Here is a 14,363-nt window from a genome sequence, read left to right as displayed (position 1 = left end):
GGTAGATATGAGGAAATCTTGAGAACGCAAAACAGTAAGAAGAAGAAAGATATAAAAGGTCATGAAGACCCAACATCTAATACTAATTCCAGAAGGAGAAAAATAGAATGAAGGGGATGTGGAATGTAAAGAGATGATGACTTAAAAATATTTTGGAATTAATAAAAAGACATGAATTCTTAGGTGTAAGACTCATGATTCCCTAGCAGAATTTAGATGAGCAAAACAAAACCTTACAGCTAAACACATTGCAATGAACCAAAGACACTATTAAAAGCACCAGAAAGGAGCAACAGGCTGTGAGCAGACCTCTCTCAACAAGACAGGCCTGAAAAAAATGGAAGAATATCTTCCGAGTGTTGAGAGAAATCTGAGTTTCATACTCAGTTAAGTTATTCAAGAGTGAAAGCAAAATAAAAATATTTTTAGATAAAAATATAGAGAATTTATCACACTTTTTGAAAGAACTATTATACTAAACAGTGTACTTCAGGAAGAAAGAAATGTAACTTAGGAGATAGAGTAGAATACAAGAAGTCCTGGTGAACAAAGATTGGTAGGTAAACTTAGCCAACATTGACTACATAAAACAAAAATAATTATGACAATTTGTGGGAGCTAAAACCAAAGTGGAACTAAAATACCAGGCAAGGATAAAATGTAAGCTGGGGACTGATCAGCATTAAAGAGTTCTAATGGTCTATGTATAGTTCAGGAGGAGGACAGAGATATTGATTAACTAGGCTTTCAGTCAGATGCATATTAAAAATTTAAGGGTAACCACTAAAAGAAAAGAAATATGATATATAACTTGATCTACTGTACACACATAGAACGATACACCTCCCAAATTAGAGAATATATATCCTTTTTAAACAAATGTGGGACATTTACATAATTAGGCACAAAGAAAGTTTCAACAAATACTCAAGATTGATATATAAACCATGTTAATCTGATTCAATACAATAACATTAGAAATTAATAACACATATAATTAATTTTCCCTGCCTACAAGTCCTTGTTTGAAAATTAAACAGCAAACCCCAAAACTAAAGTACAAATGAAAAACAAAACCATGGGAATTGGAAAACATTTAGAATTTAATACAGCTCAAACCATACTAAGGAAAATTTAAGCGCCTATATCATATTTCATTGAATCTTAAGGTGCTCTGGCTGATAAGATGAGCTATTGTTTTCCAAATGCAATGCTTTCCTACAACTTAGACTTTTTAACTTTATACTTATGAAAGAGCTCATAAATTTATTTAGATGTAGATTTAATGTAACCCTTATGTACATGTTTATAAAAGAAAATGAATAAATTAGTAGAATACTCCTGTGACTTCCTCATATTCAGGATTTGATTCTTCTAAATCATTTTTTGACTGAATCATAGAGGTTTTTGTTTTCCTACATAGTATTGCTCAACCATTGAGCCACTCTGGTCAGGTGATACAACATTTCTTAAAAGTACTCCACAACTCTCTCCAGCATTTTCTTTCAAACTTCTGGCTCCCATAAAGTTTTGATGCTAATGCTTGATTGAGCTTGCCAGAAGGTATCCACAAAAGTTTTTTAGATGAGACCCAGCTCTTCCTCAGATGGTCTGTAAAAGTTTTATTGGTTAACATTGAGAGGTTATAATTGTCCAATCATGCCACCAGGGTTAATCGGCAAATCACTATACAGTTTTTGTAAGCTGCTTCTTTAATTATCTTATGTTCATACCTATGTAAGCAATGAGAGTGGCCTCACTGCTGCTGGCTGGCAGTGATTATAAGATTCCAATTGTAGGAAACATCCCAATTTCAGAGATGTTAATATGGAAAAATGTATGTCCTAGAATCTGTAAGGTACTTGAAGACCAAAAACTATTAAGTGGCTAACTGAAGAACTTAGAAAACTCACAGCAGATTAAACTTAAAGGAAGTAAAAGATCAGAGAAATAACAAATTACTGAATAGAAAACAAGATAATCAAAACCAATTCTAGTTGAGGAATTAACATATAATCTATATTATAGCCAAGTCTCTGGCAAAATTGGTCAAGGAAAAATAAAAAGCAAGAAGGCATATATAACGTTAGGAGTGAAACAGGTAATACATCTCTAGATAAAGATTTTTAAAAGCCCATTAACTGTAGAATATGGCAAACTTTATGCCCATGGATTTGAAAAATTATATAAAATAGTCAATTTCTTAAAAAATATAACCTGACTCAGAAATAAGTGGAAAATGTGAATAGAAATGAACTAAAAAACCAAATTGAGTAAATAGCAAAATCTACCCACTAAGTAATATATGGATACAATGAGCTAAATTCAGTTTATGCAAACTACAAATGGCCCATTTTCTTCCACAAATATGTGGAGAAGAAAAAGCAATAGAAGGGAAATCTGCAGTTTAAGTGTATGGATTTATTTGGAGCCTGATTTGAAAAACTATAAAAACATTTGATTGGAATTGAATACAGGTTGAATTTTCTTTCTTTTTTTTTGTATTAAAGGTATTAAGTTTTTAGTGTGACAGTAGTTTTCTGGTTACATGTTTTAAAAGAATCCTTTAAGAGAGATGCTAAAATGTTTCTGGGTAAGGTGATATGATATCTGGAATTTGTTTCAAAATCATTCAAAGGGAGAGGGGGCAGGTAATGATTATGGGAATAGGTTTAATAAGATTGGCAAATAATTGATTTTTTGGACTCTTTATTTATTTAACACTGGTTATTCAACCATGCTGACACCAATACCTGTTTTAATTAATATTTATAATAGTTTAATATTTGATAAACAATGTGTTCCGAAATTATGTTAACTGTTCTTAGTCACTAATCATCCTTATTGATAAGTTCCACTTTAAAAATAGTTCCTTTCTGCCCTAGCTGATTTTGGAAAACATTGATTATCAAAAATTAAACTATTATAAATATTAATTAAAACAGGTATTGGTGTCAGCATAGTTGAATAACCAGTGTTAAATAATTAAAGAGTCCAAAAAAAAAAGAGTAGACTCCAGTAACATGCTGTCATATATTTGAATTTTGTAGATGACAGGTGGCATTATAAATCATTTGTGGATGTTAAATTTGTATATTATTATAGCAGAGAGGGAGAAATCAATGGTGCTGGAGAGAGTGGAGAAAACTGAATGAGCTACATTCATGAAGAAGTGAGAGCAAATGAGATCTGGAACACCAGGGGGAGATTGATCTTACACTGGAATAGGGGATACTTCTCCCATTCTGGTGACTAGGTACTTATTACTCTCTTATTTTTGGACAATTTTAATTGTTTAAAAGTTAAGTTTTCTAGTGAATCAAAATCTGCTTCCCCAGTTTCAGTGTTCTAGTATTTATTTATTTTTAATATAATTTTATTGATTTCAGAGAGAAAGAGATAGAAACATCAATGATAAGAAAGAATCACTGATCGGCTGCCTCCTGCATGCTCGGTACTGAGGATTGAGCCCACAACCCAGGCATGTGCCCTGACCTGGAATGGAACCGGTGACCTGCTGGTTCATAGGTTGACACTCAGCCACTGACCCACACCGGCCTGGCCAGTGTTCAAGTATTTAAAGACCATGATTATTTCTGCCTAAATTTTTAGGTTAAAGTTCTCAAATTCATCTCTTTGGTCCTCTTCCTTCCTATCTCAAGATTGTGGTCAGACCACATAGAGTTCTTGGAATATAGTATGCTTTTTGAAACCTTTTTGACCTTTTGTCACCTATGATTATTCTACTTATGATACTCCTTCTTATCCTCCTGTCAAAATATTCATCTTTTAAACCCAGGTGAAACAAGTGCTCTGTGAAATTTTTTCTCACTCAAATATGAGTCACACCATCCTTTGTGCCACCACGTGAGTATATGCATCTGCCATGTCAGTGGATTTTAGTTCTATGTTTGTGTGTCTGTTTCCGGTAGTACACTGAACTCTTTGAGGTCAGGGATTATGTCTTTGTGTAGTCAGCACTTAATGTGGTACCTAGAATGTATTAGGTACTCAGTAAATGTTTAATGAAGGGAAAAGATTCCTAAAAAAGACCTTAAAGTTTTTGGTCCTATGTCATAATTTCTTTTTTTTTATGTCATAATTTCTTTACCCTTCTGGTCATCTTTAACGATGCCACTCAGAACTGACCCTTATACTTTAAATAATGGCTGACTAATGCAAAGTATAATGCAGCTTACTGTCTCTTCATCTCGATGCTAAATTCTTATTAATACTACCAAAAATTACATTGGCCTTGCTCATACTGAATTTGTAGAAACAAAATTGCTTCCCCCTTCCTCCCACATGAACTGCTGTTAAGCCAGTTTTTCTCATTACATGTATGTACAATTAAATTTTTAAGCCTGAAGATAACATATCCAATTTTGGTTTTTATTTTTCTGAATAACAGTGAACTTATTTTCCCTTTATTTCCTTCAATTTTGTCATTTCCCTCGTGCTTGTCTAGTGTTTCGTTTTATAAAATCTATAATAATAAAAGTGTAATCTGTTAATTAGACCAGACAGCTGAACGACCTTCCAGACATCCTTCTGGATGACCTTCTGGACGAAGCTGCGGCTCTGAGGACCTAGCCCTTTGCACGAATTTTGTGCATTGGGCCTCTAGTTATTATAATAAAACTGCAAGCCCTGGCTGGTGTGGCTTAGTTGGCTGGAGCGTCGTCCCGTATACTGAAGGGTATAGTGGGTTCATTTCCCTGTCCAGGAACATACCTGGGTTGTGGGTTAGATCACTGGGCAACCAATCCCTTTTTCTCTCAAGGTGATGTTTTTTCTCTCTCTCTCTCTCCCCCTACCCCTGCTCCCACCCCTACCTACCCTCTGAGATTTGTCAGTCTGTTTCATGTTTCTGTGTCCCTGGATCTGGATCTATTTTGTTCATTAGATTCTACATATGAGTGAGATCATGTGATACTTGTCTCTCTCTGACTGTCTTATTTTGCTTAGTATAGTACTCTCCATGCTGTCTCAAAGGGTAAAAGATCCTTTTATATAGCTGCATAGTATTCCATGGTATAAATGTACCACAACTTTTTTTATCCACTCATCTACTGATGGGCACTTGGGCTGTTTCCCAATTTTATTAGTAGCTATTATAAATTGTGCTGCTATGAACATAGGGGTGCATACATTCTTTCTGATTGATGTTGCAGGTTTCTTAGAATCTATTCCCAGAAGTGGGATCACTGAGTCAAATGGCAGTTCCATTTTTAATTTTTTGAGGAAACTCCATACTGCTTTTCATAGTGGCTGCACCAGTCTCATTCCCACTAGCAGTGCATGCAGGTTCCCTTTTCTCCACATCCTCACCAGCACTAGTCATTTGTTGATGATAGCCATTCTGACAGGTGTGAGGTGTACCTCATTGTTGTTTTAATTTGCATCTCTCTGATGATTAGTGACTGAGCATTTTTTTCATGTCTCTTGGCTATCCTTATGTCCACTTTGGAGAAGTGTCTACAAACATTTGATAAGTTTTTTTTGTATGTGGGCTATGATATTTTGATTAGTTCTTTGCCAAAGGATAGTTTTATTTTTTAAATTTATATTTACTGTTGAAAGTATTACAGATGTCCCCCTTTCCCCCATTGACTCCTTCTAGCCCGCCCTCACCCCCTGCCCCAGGCCTTTACTACACTATTGTCTGTGCTCATGGATTATGCATCTATGCACATAAATTAATCTCTTCCCCCCCATCTCCCCCAACCCGCTTTCCCTCTGAGATTCCACAGTCTGTTCCATGCATCTGTCTCTGGAGCCAAAGGATAGTTTTAAAACACAAATAGTGTTTAAGTTAATGCAGTAGTTAATCTGTGGTGTTTGTTATGGTACTTAAGTAATTAGTCTTAACATTTGATGTTAATATTTTATTAGCTTTTAACTTTTTCTCTGTGTACTTCCTCTTCTTCCCAGGTAAACACTCTTTATATTACCAACTGTAAATTGTTACTTGTCTTGGGCAAGTGGGTAAATGAGCAGTTGCATTAGTTGGTACTTGGCTGTCATCTGCACTCTTGGAGAGTTAGGGATAAACCAAAAAATAGTAAATAAAATAGAAACCACTTTACTTTGATTTTAAAACACATTTGTGGTTCACTCCCTGTGTTTCTACCTTTTTACTTCTTCTGGATGCTTAATTTAACATTCAGATTTCTCTTTTTGCATATTCCATTTGACCGTGGTTGCTTGGAAGATTAGTGAGTAGTATAAGCAGGTAACCTTGAGATTAATACGGATAATGGCCCCTTGTTTCCTGTGTATCCCTGCACTTACATGTGTTTTTCTGCCTCTTGGGGTTCTATGCAGCACTTGGGCATTTAGTTTTACAACTCTTTGACATTCTATAATTGTTTCACTCAAATATATTTTTCATTCCCTCGTAAGGTTGTAAGTTTCTTTAGGACTTGGACTATTTATGTCCGATCTTTATTATATGCCTTTCTTGACTTTCTTAAAGGAATAGTCTCTACTTTTGTCTTCTTCCTCATTGCTCATTCCTCGTTAGTAATGGTGTCTGTTTTCATGATGAGAATTTTATATTCTCCACTGCTTATGAAGAACGTAGATTTTGCTTCTTGCTGTGATGGAACAGATTGAAGCAGACCAAAACTACTGCTGAGAATAATTAGAAAAGCCTGATTTAGAAAAAAATCTATATGAAGGCATTGGTAAGTTGCCAAGGCAGCCAGGACCTTCAGACATTTGTGGATTCTTGGCAAAGGGAGAGTGCAGCTATTAAGAAGCAGAAAAGCCAGCGGAGCTTTCTTCATGGAGCTAGAGATTTAAAAAAAAAATGTAGTTCAGGGCTGCCAAGGCAACCAGAACTTGAGAGGCCAGATACCAGAGAGAAAGGAGGTACATCCCCCTCCCTCTGCCCCCTCCACCTGCTTTTTTCTCTTGAGGCGTTTGCTGAGTCTTAAACTGTGCAGAGTAAAAGGCTAAGAGGTTTCACAGAAAGATACGGAAAAGCAAAGCATTTTTTAGCAGTTCCGCAGTGTTGAGGAGAAAATGTTAGGACCTTCTAAGGAAGGCAGGTTTGGTAAACACCCCAGACTCATTTGGACCCTCGAAGGGCTACAGACCAGGGTAGAATGAGCTTTACAAGCTTTGCGAAGATTGCAGCCTGCCTTGGATCAGCTCATGTCCCGCCCCCATTCTAACTGCCTATCAGAGAACATGGTGAATCCTCTGTAGGAATATAATATCATCCAGAACCTCTACAGTTTTTTATATATGTACAATGAATGACTTTCTAAGAAAATTACCAGGTAAACCAAGAAACCATGCCAGGCATATACATAGACAGGATAGAAATATATTCATAGTCTCTTAGTTATCTGGTAATTTACTCAATCAGTCTCTAGTTGAAGGACAGGTTGTTTACAGTCTTCAGTATTGAGTGATTTGCGGTGAACATTCTTATATGTACATCTTTGTACATCTGTATGATACTTATCTTTAAGATAAAGGATGCCCTTGTTAACTCTTGCCTTCATCAAACACTTTTTTATCTTTGCCTATCTGATACATAAAAGCATTTTGGTTTAAAAGGTTTTAATCTCTTGAAATATTAATGAAATTGAACAGATTTTAATATGTTTATAAATCTAAAATGTCCTTTGCTCATCTTATATGGCTTTAAAAATTATTAAAGAGGTCTTTAGGCTTTTAAAAAATTATTAAAGAGGTAATAAGACATAGTGAGTGAGAACACAGATCCTAGAGCTAGATTGCCTGGGTGTAAGTCATATAGCTCTTTCCCTTACAGCATTGTAGCCTTGGGCAAATTAAAGGCTCTGTGCCTCGGTTTCCTCATTTGTAAACTGGGATAATAGTATCTCCCCATTAGATCATTATGAAGATTAAGTGAGTTAATTATACAGTCCTTAGAAGTGGGCTTGGTATAATGTGTTACATAACGGCCCGCTATCATATGATGCTGGTGGTGGTGACAGAGATGGAGATTAGCTAAAGAGATTTTTTTATTGGCCCAAGGGCAAATAGCTAGTAAGTGGGAGTATTCAGTCATTCTGCTGCACTGATAAGTTGAACCTACAGAGTAAGAAATTCAAACATAGTAGTCAGGGTAGCATCTTCCCATTAAAGTTCAGTGAGGTTCTTTTTCTAATTTTGTATTGAGCGTGGATGCTTTGACAATGACATTTCATTCCTGAGGGTTTGGTGCAGTTAGCAAAATGTCTTGTAGTTTGTTTTGTTTGTTTGCCTCTATTAATATCCAGTAACCACGCCCCAGAGAAAATCCTTTTTAGGAAGGACCTTCAAGGAAGTATAGCTGCTCCTACAGTTTACATTACACTGAATGCAGTAGTCAGCTTAGGTTACTAGCCACAGGTCTGTGTCATTCTTAAGGCATCATATTGTTAGAGTTCCCCTTCCTGTTAAACATAATAGTCAGAGGACAGACATCCGGAAAGTACTTGAACCAGATTCATTTACAAATACCAAAATATTCGGCATCTCCATGTCACCTAAAGTCCTTGCTAGCACTTCTCTGTGAGATGAAAGAAGGGTGAGTGGTTGCTTCTGTGCGACGGAAACACTTGAAAACCCCCCGTAGAAGCTGGTGGAGGTATTGGTGAGATTGGGACTAACTCCTCTGGACTAAGGTTCTTTTCTGGTTCTTTTGGCATCTTGTTGCTCTGCTTATTATTATTTTTTAAAAAAATAATTTGAGGTTTTTTAGAGCAGTTTTAGCTTCACAACGAGAGAAAGGTAGAGAGATTTCCCATATACTTCCTGCTCCCATACATACATAGCTTCCCCCATTATCAATGTCAGGATGGTAGACTTGTTACCAAGGGTAAACCTACAATGATGTAAGCACCTAAAGTTCATTAAATTCACTTTGAAATATTTATTTAGAAATAAGTTCATAAATAAGGCCAAGTAGGTACTCCACATACTGACTGAAATCTTACTATGCCTTGACTTATTTGAGAGTATCAAAACTGGGCAGGGGTAGGGGAGGAGTACCAATTTACATTCACCAAATATTGCCAGGATGGACAGGGGTGGGCAGCACACAGAGGATTCGTAGGCAGAGAAGTACTCTGTGCAATATTATAATGATGGACATATGTCACTATACATTTGTCAAAATCCACAGAACGTACAACACCAATGTATAGTGGAATGTTTTATCTCTCATACCGAGGGTCTAACAATTCTCTAGTACTTGGTAGACCTTTAAGTTACTCTAATTCTACATCTGCATTAGATGCAATGTTTCTAAGTATCTTCCACTCTTCTCAGATGTACTAAATAAGAGTCTTTGTAAAATAGTTGAGACAACTGAAAAATGACGAAGTCAACTTTTCTGCAACAAGTATTTATCAACCTCAATGGGATGTAAAGTTATTAAAAAGTAAAAATAAATACTGTTTCAATCACTGAATATACATAGGGGTCTTTAGAAGTGTCATGTACACTTATGGAGTTTATGTGTACTTTCCCCCTCCTTTTTGACAACATTTACAACTTATCTTTTATTCCTGTTCTTAACTTGGATTTAATCATCTATTTATATAACCAACATATATTGTGTGCCTCCTGTGGCCTGAGTATCTCGGATTCAAAATTTTAGCTAAAAACACAGCAGAACAGATTACAACATATATATTGTAACTAGGGTCAAGAGAAGCAGTGCTTTAGAAAGATGCTTATGTGCAGTCTCTGGAGAACCTTGAATGACATGTTGAAGAGTTTTTACTTGATTGGCAGATCAAAACCACTGAAGTCTTTGAGGATAAAAAAAAATCTGGTTCTATACTGGAAATATTTACAGCTTGTGTACAGGAAAACAATCTGGTGACAGCGTTTAAAAAGAAATAGAAAAATATAGTATTATGAACAAAACTTTAGCTCATTTAAAATGTTACTTGGTAACACTGAACTAAGACCTTTAAATAAAGTTTTTCCTTAAAGTCTTTTAATATGTTAACTTTACCAGTCAGGCCCTTCCAGACCACTCTATATAAAGTAATTTTTCTTCCATTTTACATTTATTTTCCTCCATAGCACTTAGCACCATCAGTTGTATTATATACACTCATATATTTGTTTATTGTCTGTTTCCCTTCACAGATTGTAAACTCCATGAGAGCTAGGATCTTACTTGTTACTGCTTCTCTACAGTGCTTAGAACTGTGCTTGGTTTACACCCTTAATAATTATTTGTTAAATGAGTGAATGAATATTCAAGTTAAGATGACCACACTTTTAATGTAGTTGATAATGTGGGGACAGCAGTAGGATGAGGTGTTGGTTGGTTCCTTCCTAGGACATCTTATTAAAAAGCATGTTCTTGCCCTGCCGGCATGGCTCAGTGGTTGAGCTCCCGCCCTATGAACCAGGAGATCACGGTTTAATTCCTGGTCAAGGCACATGCCCGGGTTGCGGATTCAATCCCCAGTGTGGGTCATGCAGGAGGCAGCTGATCAATGATTTTCTCTCATCATTGACGTTTCTATCTCTCTCCCCCTCTCCCTTCCTCTCTGAAATCAATAAAAATATATATTTTTAAAAATCTTCTTTTCCCTTTCTTCCAGAGTTTATATTCAGAACACCAATCAAATTAAGCAAGCCTGGGGAACTTCGTGAGGAATATGAGAGCCTGAGAAAGGTATAGTATACATGTTATCATGCCATTCATTTTTTAAAAGTAAATTAAAATAATGGCATTAAAGAATGCTTAGAGTTTTGGTTTGCCTAGGGGTTTTTTAAATTTACAATTCAGAGCCTGTCCTTCTACACATTACATTATACCAGCATAGTTAGATTGTAGCTATAATGGGAGTAGAGTAAATCTTAACTAAGAACCCCCTTCTAAGCTGTCCTTTCAAATATGAAAGTGTAGCTCATAGCGACTGTCACATACCTGCTGCAATAACTGGCCACCAAGAGAGGTATTCTTGGCATTTAAATGTTAGTTAAACGCTAACATTCAAGCTTTAATAATAATAGCTTTTACTGTTTTTCCTTATCTTGCAAGGTTCTAATTGCATGTAACTGATATTATCCTTTATTGCTTTTACTCTGTTAAATACTCCAGAATAACTGTAACTTAGGCCAGTAAGAAGGTAATGAAATAATTTCCTAGAGAACCTTTACCCTTGGGAAAGCTTTTACCTGTGTCCACATCATCTTATTTGGAATGTTTTCTAATTGTCTGGAAATCACTTAGAGAATTAAGACTTTAAAAAGGCTAGTAATAAGAAGTATGTTACAAAATCTGTATCATACTTCCCCAGCCCTCTTCCTGTAGCACCATCTCTTAACCCACATTCATAAATGATTAGATAATCATTCTACCTGTGGATATTTAATATTTTATAAAGATGAGTAATCCACTTAATCTGAATCAGACATCTTCAAAAGCAGAGGTGAGGCAGTAACATTATTTGTAGAATTTTATATTGAATAAAAAAATCAGTATTAACAAGGCCATGTTAAAGAGATAATAGAAAACTGTTCTTAATTACTATACATTCTTTGACCCTTTTAAAAATGAGGATGTCATATGCTGAGTTGAGCTGTCATTCTCCTTTAATATTGGTATTGTGAGTTTTTTATTTGTATTCTGTGTTTTTAAAAAAATCACTTACAAAGCTTTTTCTACATGGTAAGAAATTATTCTCAGGGGTCACATCAAAAGAACCACAGATTCCTCTTAAATAAAATTCTAGAATATGCAGATAATTAGCTCTAATGTTCCTTTTCAAAAAACATGGCCCTGGCATTGACTCAGTGGTTAGAGCATTGGCCCTCTGACCAAAGGGTCTGGGCTTGATTCCTGGTCAAGGGCATGTACCTGGGTTGCAGGGATCATGGAGAATATGGTTTAAAGCTATCAGCTTGAAGATAAAGAGAAAACAAGGAGTTGGAGATAGAAAAGGGAGTTAAAGCAGAAGGCATGGTAAGAGTAGAGGTTTTTATAAGCCTTGAGAGAAGAAACCTTGAGTTACTTGTGTTCCTCTTAGGAGGGAGGTGCAGGAAGATGGTTTTAAAAGGACTGATGGCGTAATGCTGAAGGAGGCTAGGACAGTCTCATCATGTAAAGTGAACTGTGTTTGAAAAACACCTGTGTTATTTGGATTAAATAAAAGTTAACTATAGGTCCTTCTCCCGTGGGATCTATGCCCAAATACCCAAGTTATCCTGCATTCTTTGTACAACCTGGAAAATGAAAATTCAAGTCATAAAATCAAAAGTCACTACTGGCACATCCATACAATGGAATACTATTCAGCAATAAAAAGGAATGAATCAGTGGTACATGCTACCACATGGATGAACCCCAAAAAGATGCTAAGTGAAAGAAGCCAGATACAAGAGACCATGTATTATATAATTCCATTATAGAAAATGTTCAGAATAGACAAATGTATAGAGAAAAACAGATTAATGTTTGATTGGAGTAGGGATAGGAATGGGAATTAATAAATGGGTGTGAGTGATTTTATTATAGTAGTGAACATTTCTAAAGCTGATTTATGGTGTGTTCCCCAACTTGAGAAATTTACTAAAAATCATTAAATTATACACTTGAAATGGATAAGTTATATAATATGTAAAATATGCCTCAATAAAGTTGTAAAAAAAATTTAAAAGGCACTAGACATTTTATGGAGAACTTGATAGAGAAAAAGATGCCTCAGAGTGCATATTTTCTGAAACAAAAGAAATATATAGTTATCTAGGTGAATCTCTAGGGGAGGAATGTCTTTAAAAACTGGTCCTGAGCAAGGGATGGTAAGTGGAAATGAACTCTATAGGACTCCCCATTACTAATTTGATGTATAACATATTATTAATACATTTTTTATTTAGTATACTTTATTATTTTGTGTAAGGGGCAGTAAAATCCTTTATACATGCTATAAAAAGTTAACAAGAAATTTTATTCCCCTAATTCTGGTTCTTTTAAAAGATGTTTCCTTAATAATCATAGATTATTCGACCCATGGGATAGTGTTATGCCTACTGAGGTTACTATGGATTTATAAATTTTATGATTCTATAAATAAGTTTATATTTCTAAGTATGTTTAAAATTTTCTTCCTGCCATATGTCAAAATTGTCTCTTTTTTTAAATTAAAAAAAATGCAGGAATATGCAGAGCGAAAGGTGAATGTTTCTCTTTCCCTTATTTTCAGTCTCTTCCTAGGTCCTTACACACACACACACACACATACACACACACACACACGCATGTACACACTTTAATCTTTTTTAGTATAAATGAAATCATGGTGTGTATTCATTTATTCACCGTGTCCCTACTATATGCCAGGTATTGGGTATACAGTGGTGAGTATGATAATCTGAGGTCTGAGGTGCTTGCCCTTAGTGAGATTCCATTCTCGTGGGGAAGATAGACAGTAAATAAAAACACACACACACATACACACACGTACGCAAAGCAGGATAAGAAAAGTTAAGGGGAGTGGAAAGGACTGTTTTATTTTTGAATTTTTTGTGTGTGTGTGGACATAGCTAGTCAGTAGAAGGGACTATTTTAGATAAGAGTGATCAGGCGAGGTCTTTCAGAGAAGGCACCATTTAAGTTGAAGCCTGAAAGAAGAGAGGGAGCAAACCAAGTTAAGGTATGAGGAAAGTGCATTCCAGGCAAAGGGAGCAGCGAATGCAAAGGCCCTGAGACAGAAACAAGTTTGGCTTGTTTGAGGAACAGTGTGGCAGAGCTGAATGGAAGGATGGTGTGGGGATTTGGAAGGAGATGAGCTGGGAGAGATAGAAGAGCCAGATCAAAGAAGGCCTAGTTTACCTGGTAAGGAACCTAAATTTATTTAAAATGTGATGGAAAGATAGTAAAGTAATCTGGTTTATACTTTTAAAAGTTTCCTGGTTGCTTTGTGGGGAATAAGCTGTAATGGGCCTAAGAAGTTAGGAATTGTATTTACTGTGAATACTAGAGTCCACAAAATAATGATTCAAACAAATTAGAAGTTTTATTTTTATTAAGTAACAAAAAACTGTAGTTAGGCAGTCCAGGACTGATATGGCAGCTCCATGACATCAGGGATTCAAGTTCCTTTTGTCTTTCTGTTTTGACATCTTCAAGTGTACCTATCTCATTGTGGTGTAAAGTGGCAGATCCTTCTCTAGAATCACATCTATACAGAAGACAGATGCCAGCTGACTTGGATCCTTTTAAAGAGCCTTCTCCGAAGCTCCACCAGTGACTTCACTTTTATTTTATACTTAGAGGCCTGGTGCATGAAATTCGTGCACTTGCAGGGGGGGGGGGGGGCGTCCCTCAGCCCAGCCTGTGCCCTCTCACAGTCCAGAAGCCCTTGGGGGAT

At 36.0% G+C, this 14,363-nt stretch overlaps 1 protein-coding gene across 1 annotated transcript in view; it reads left to right on the top strand.

Annotated features, from left to right (window-relative positions):
* Window positions 1–9,043: 9,043 nt before the first annotated feature.
* The window catches only part of RNF169 (ring finger protein 169), a 43,350-nt gene continuing 38,030 nt past the window's right edge, over window positions 9,044–14,363 (top strand). The window contains exons 1-2 of the mRNA XM_023764044.1: window positions 9,044–9,053; window positions 10,590–10,663. Coding sequence (XP_023619812.1) covers window positions 9,044–9,053; window positions 10,590–10,663 — 84 coding nt within the window. The remainder of the gene's footprint in view (window positions 9,054–10,589; window positions 10,664–14,363) is intronic.

This window comes from Myotis lucifugus, unplaced genomic scaffold (assembly GCF_000147115.1).
Source record: "Myotis lucifugus unplaced genomic scaffold, Myoluc2.0 scaffold_313, whole genome shotgun sequence".
Taxonomy (NCBI): Eukaryota; Metazoa; Chordata; class Mammalia; order Chiroptera; family Vespertilionidae; genus Myotis; species Myotis lucifugus.
This window is presented reverse-complemented; position numbering and strand designations above follow the sequence as displayed.